The sequence below is a fragment of the Camelus ferus genome, chromosome 17 (assembly GCF_009834535.1).
Source record: "Camelus ferus isolate YT-003-E chromosome 17, BCGSAC_Cfer_1.0, whole genome shotgun sequence".
NCBI classification, from domain to species: Eukaryota; Metazoa; Chordata; class Mammalia; order Artiodactyla; family Camelidae; genus Camelus; species Camelus ferus.
In genome coordinates, this window is record NC_045712.1 from 27,564,238 (window position 1) to 27,570,237 (window position 6,000).

The 6,000-nt window shown below is 45.9% G+C and overlaps 1 protein-coding gene across 3 annotated transcripts in view; it reads left to right on the top strand.

The window, feature by feature from the left end:
* Positions 1-5,598, top strand: part of CCDC12 (coiled-coil domain containing 12) — a 47,881-nt gene extending 42,283 nt beyond the window's left edge. For 2 of the 3 annotated variants that reach the window (XM_014558164.2, XM_032458664.1), the window contains 2 exons: positions 826-902; positions 999-5,598. In XM_014558164.2, the coding sequence (XP_014413650.1) occupies positions 826-902; positions 999-1,081 (160 nt within the window). In that variant the 3' untranslated portion in view covers positions 1,082-5,598. The remainder of the gene's footprint in view (positions 1-825; positions 903-998) is intronic. The other variant, XM_014558166.2, reaches the window with a different exon arrangement.
* Positions 5,599-6,000: the final 402 nt, after the last annotated feature.

Sequence of the window (6,000 nt, forward strand, 5' to 3'; positions counted from 1 at the left end):
GGAATGACCTGAGGGTATGGAGGGAGGGAGGGGCTCAGGTAGAAGGGTCTCAATAGTCCCCTCCAAAAGTCCCTTCTGAAAGGATGAGGGCCTGTCCCACCTCAGAGGGCTTTGCCCTCTGAACAAGGTGGACCTTTGCCCTCAGAGAGACATAGGGTGGAGGCAAGATGGTAGGAAGGGCAGATGTAGGTTTCTGCCCCAATTCTGCCACCAGCTAGCCTGTTCCCCTTTGGCCTCCATTCCATCTTCTGTGAAATAGCTTATCCTTCCTGCTGCCCCTGTGCCTAGGCTGAGAGAGAGCTGTGCATTCACTTTACCTTGGGCCAGAAGTACTGGCCAGTTCCCTCTCACTTGCCATTTTGTGTCAGGCATCAGCTGAAGTTGTTCTAATTTGATGAAACAAAGCATAGGGCATGTGTCTTGGAAACCTAGAGCCAGGGAGAGGCTATGTGTGTACTTCTGGAAGCATCTGGTGGTGAACATGTGGCCAGAGGAGGAGCAGGACCCACAGTGGACAAGGGCAAGTCACTCCCTAATAGTTACCGAGGGGGACAGACCAAGAGAGGACCCTGAGAAACCATCTACCCTGCACACTTTGACTTAGTCCCCTATGTTGCCTGGGTCCATAGTGCTAGTCCCTGCCTCACTAGGACTGGGAAGCATGGCTGATGCTGGGTTTTGGAGGATGCAGAAAGGGAGAGAGAGGCTCATCCTGGCCTCAGGCACCCAAGTGTGATACCTAATGCCAGAGGGGCTGTGGGAGGGGAGGGCCCCAAGGCCATACCAGCCTTCAGCCTCTTGACTTCTCCAATCTCCTTGCTCCAGGGACCTCAAGAGAGACGTAGCCAAGAAGCTGGAGAAGCTAGAAAAGCGGACCCAGAGGGCCATTGCTGAGCTGATCCGTAAGTGTGGGGCTTGGCAAGGCGGGATCCCTGCATCTGGGTGGTGGCCCAAGCACGTGGCCCTTTCTCCATTCCTCCTGTCTGCCATCCATCCAGGTGAGAGGCTGAAAGGCCAGGAGGACAGCCTGGCGTCTGCAGTGGACACCACCACTGAACAAGAGGCCTGTGACTCCGACTAAGGCATGCCCTGTCCCCTCATCCGTCTGTCAGGCCTGTCCTGTAGGCAGATGGTCTTGGGCAAGGGTTGGGGCTGGGCTTGCCATCACCTCCAGTTTGGCTTTAGAATAATGACTCCCTGCCCTCACCGATGGGGTGAGGTCGGCTCCTTGTCTCCTGAGTGGTCCCCACCATGCTGAGTAGGGGCAGGGCCAGCAGCAACTCTGTCAGCTTGCTGTATCTGTATATATGTATGTATTTTGAACTTTTTTTTTAATATCTGGAAAAAGAAACAAGCCGATCTGTGTGTGGCAGAAACTTACCAAATATTTCCTAGGTCCTTGGGGTACTCTGGGTTTGGGATATAGAGGTGATGTTTTTGTTTGTTTGTTTGTTTGTTTTATTTTTTTTAACTTTTTTTATTGAGTTATAGTCATTTTACAATGTTGTGTCAAATTCCAGTGTAGAGCACAATTTTTCAGTTATACATGAACGTACATATGTTCATTGTCACATTTTTTTTTTTGCTGTGACAGAGATGATGTTTAATATGAGTAAGCTCTGTGTTGGGCTGAGCATTTGAGGCTGGAGGGATGGGGAAGGCTCATGCCTAATCTGCTGGGCCCGGGTCGTGGCTCAGTCCTTGGTCAGTGGTGATCATCTCAAAACCCTCAGGTGGCCGAGACGGTGTCTGGGAGGGTTCTTTTAAGACCTCCCACAGGCTGAGCCCTTGTTAGTCTGTGGGGCAGCTTGGAGAGGCTCCCACCCTGGTCCTCTGTGGACTGCCTCACAGTGAGAGAGAGAGAAGGAAGAGATGGGGCCCATGAAGGGGGTGGGCAGTGCTGTGGCAGCTCAGCTCCAAGCCGCTACAGACTCGAGGCCCCTGGCGTGGTTCTTCCTCACCCCACCCAGCCCCGGCAGCCCCTCTCCCCACCTCACCAGTCAGAGCTGGACTGTGGCTTCCCTGGGATGGGGCCCCTGTATGGGGAAGGGGGCCCCGTTCTGCTAGAGACTAGGGTGTTGTAGGCTGGTGTTTAGGCTGGGCCTCCCAAGGTCCTGGCTTTAGGACCATGAGCCTCCTCTGTGAAGCTAACTCTCCAGAGTGACCTACTGCCCACAACTCTGACTCCAGGTACCTGTGGCAAATTAAAATTTCATCTCCTCCAAAATGATAACACTCTTTAGTTTCCTTCAGATTTCCCCTTGAGCCTCCTGCCCCTGGCCTGAATCATCCGTGTGTTCCTCCCTCTGTGCTAAGTTCTAGGAATGGAATTTAATGGCCCAGCTCTGGAGGACGATACTGAGGACTCGGGTCACAGAAGTGGAGTGAGTGTGTGCACACAGAGATCATCATACTCATACAATAAAGTAAATGCTTTAACTTAAAATTACGCTCTAATAACTCCTCTAAGAAAGCAGTTCTTAGGAAGGGAACAGAAACGTGAAGCTGTGAGTGAACTGAAGTGGTAGGTGGCTTGCTGCTGTGGTAAGCAGTGGAATGAGGGCAGGACTGATTCCCACAAGGGGTGGGGATCAGACATGCCCCAGTGTCGGGACTGGAGCCAGGCTCCCTCTGCATAGCTGGGCTCTAGAGCTGGGCTTCCTTTCCTAGGAATAAAGGATGAAAAGATGCTCCCACCTCCTGGGATTGCAGTTGGAAGCAGGGCGCTTGTCTGTGGCAGGACAGGACTCAGACAGCTGTGACTGGCAGCTGGGCTCCTGCACAGCACCAGCGCTGGGGCTTAAGTAAGGCTGTCCCCATGATATGAGAACCCAGAGAACTAATGAAAGGTTTGCTTCTGCATTTACAACCCTGTGTGCCATGTAGAAAAACAGCCCTGCAGGGAGAGAGAAAAGCAAAAACTATCATCTGTGATGGGCACTCAAACAAAAATTACAGAATACGTGAGAAAATCCAGTGCCTTAAAGAGTGGCCAACAACCCAACAAGCAGGAGAATTTCTACTCAAAGAAAGTGAAATGGTAACATCCTAACGGCTTTAAAATGAGCATTTGTTTTATCACTAGAGAGATCAAAGAGAGACTGACCCCCACAACTCAAGAACAGGGACTCTGTGTAAGAAGGAACTGATTAGAAATCTTGGAAATAAAGAATGTTTATTAAAATAAGAAACTCCCCAGAAAAGCAAATGATAACTTACAGTCAAAGAAGGGATTAACAAATTGGAAGTGAAGCTGAAGATCCAAAAGGTGGCAGAGAGAGAGAAGGAAGGAGAGATAGAAGGTAGATTGAAAATCTTGACTGTCCTTTAGCTGAAAGGAGTTTGGGAAAAGAAATCCAGAGAAAGAAGGTGCTTGAAGCAGGCGTGGCTGACCGCTTCTGTTTCTGGCATCATGGGGGGCCAGTTGCCTAAACTGATCCTCCCTTTATAAGCAGCTAAAAAAACTAGGTAAATAAATATTGACAAATCCTTTATATATGCATCAATAATCTGGCAAGAAAGTAAGGAATACTCAGGCAAAAAGGTAAGAGAAGCAGCAGAATGCTGAAGCCTGACCTTTGCCCTGAAGGTATTTGACAAACCAGGTGAAATTAAGCATTGGTTTGGGGGGCCCTCAATGCCTGGGGACCCAAAGGGCAGCACTCGCTGCGAACTAATGATCTGCTCTCCTGGCATCCCAGAAGGAAATCAAACCTTGCCACTTACTGGAGTGGAACAAAGTCTCCCCTGAGAGCTGAGCAGGCCCTCATGTGGGTTTGGACACAAGAAATCTCAGGCCAAGATTTAGAGTGGTCCCAGAATGTGGTGGTTTCAGACACTTGATGGAAGACAATGTAGATCCTACCTGAATGAATATTCATCTCAGTCCTCAGAGAATCCCCACCAATAAAGTTCTAAGAAAGATGAGCAACTTATGAAAAAGCTCACCAGATGAACTAGGCAACAGAACACTCAGAGCAAAGGGCATCAGAAAGAACATGGTAACGTTAGACTTGCAAAGATGTCAAATGTTAGAATTATCAGTCAGACAATTTAAATGTTTAAAAATGATCTAATAACTAAAAGAGAGGCTTGAAAATAGGAATAGATTTGCAAAAGAACCAAAGTGATGCTCTAGAAAAATTATTATAGCAGTTTAAAACCTTGTATCTGTGAATTAGGGCTAAAGAGACAATTTGTGAATAGGAAGCTAGATCTGAAGAGGTCATCCAGAATGCAGCCAGCAAAATAGACAGATCAGGAACATAGAACAAGAAGCTAAGAGATAACGAGGATAGGTTGAGAAGATCGAACATGTGGTTGGGGTTCTAGGGGGAGAGAAAAGGCAAAAATGGGGCAGAGGTAAATTTTATTTTTTAATGACAGTGAACTTTTCAAAATCATCAAGTCCACAGATTCAAGGTCAACAAATCTCAAGCAGAGCAACCAAGAGAAATCTGCACTCAGATGTTCTGTCTCTTGCTGAGTGGTGATCAGTTAGGTACATTCAGATTCTCTTTATGAATATTCATTGAGCTGTGCACATATCATTTGTGCACTTTTTTGAATGTTTATTACACCTCAGTAAGCAAGTTTGAGTCAAATATTTTCACACCTTGTATTAATTATTCATTGCTGAATACAAATTATGCCCCAAACTCCTTAAAACAATAAATCATTATTATCCGACACTTTCTAGGGGTCAGGAATTCAGGAGTGCCTTAGCTGAGTAGTTCTAGCTTGGGTCTCTTTGAGATTGCAGTCAAGATGTCCTCCAGGGCAGCAGGCATCAGGAGGCTCAACTGAGGGGGAAGGATCTACTTCCAGGATGGGCTTCCACTTCCAGGGCTCACAGGAGTGCTTATAGAAGCATCATGCACACACAAGTCCTTGCTGCGTGGACCTCTCCATAAGCCTTGCTCAAGTGTTCCCATGTGGTGGCAGCTGGCTTTCCCCAGAATGAACAATCCAATTGAGAAAGCAGGAGGAAGCTTAGGGGCTTTTTATGACCTGCTCTTGGAAGTGATATTCTGCCACCATCTATTTGTTAGAAGCAAGTCACTCCATCTAGCCCACACTCAAGGAGAGAAGAATTAGGCTCCACCTCTGGAGGGGAGATCTATCTAATAATTTGTGAACATAATTGAAAACCACTACATATCTGGGTACATGGTAATAAATTGGCAGAACAAAAAGACCAAGAAGAGATCTTAAAATTAGAAAAGATATATTAACTTTCAAGGAGCAAGCCTGCTGCAGATGTCTCAGCCACAGCCGGTGTTAACTGGAATGGTACCTTCTGATATCAGTGTTAACTGGACGAAGCATAGTTGTCAACTTGAAATTCTGTACCCAGAGAAAATATCTTACAAGTGCAAGATATTTTTAGACAAACAAAACTAGTAATTTTGTCACCAGCAGACTCGCACTAAAAGAAAATCTATTTTGGGATAATGAAAGTATTCTAATGTGGATTGTGGTGATGGTTGCAAGTCTAGTTTAGTGAATCTACTAAAAGCCACTGAATTGTACACTTAGATGGGCAAATTGTATGATATATTATATCTCAATAAAGCTATTTTTAAAAAAAAGAAATAAGCATTCTCCTTAAAAAATTTTAACGGGTGTTTTTAGGCTAAAGGGACACAATCCCAGATGGAAAATCTGAAATATAGGCAGGATTGAAGAGAAAGAAAGTGTAGATTTAAATAGGCATTGACCTTATGAAACAAAAATGTATTGTAGATTAAAAGGAAAACTAGGGCTACTTAGAATACATAACAATAGTGTGTAAGTCCGGAGGAGAGAGGAGATTGGAATTAGAGCCCTCTATGAAGCTCACTGAGGAAGAGAGAAAAGACTCCGGTGTACAAGCAGGCCGACATTTCTAGGATAACTGAAAGAACAGAAACAGAATGCAGCCTTTCCAAAATAACTGAGGGGAAAAAAACTGGAGTGAAAAAAAAAATCCAAAAGATAGCAAAGAAAAAAGGTGGGACA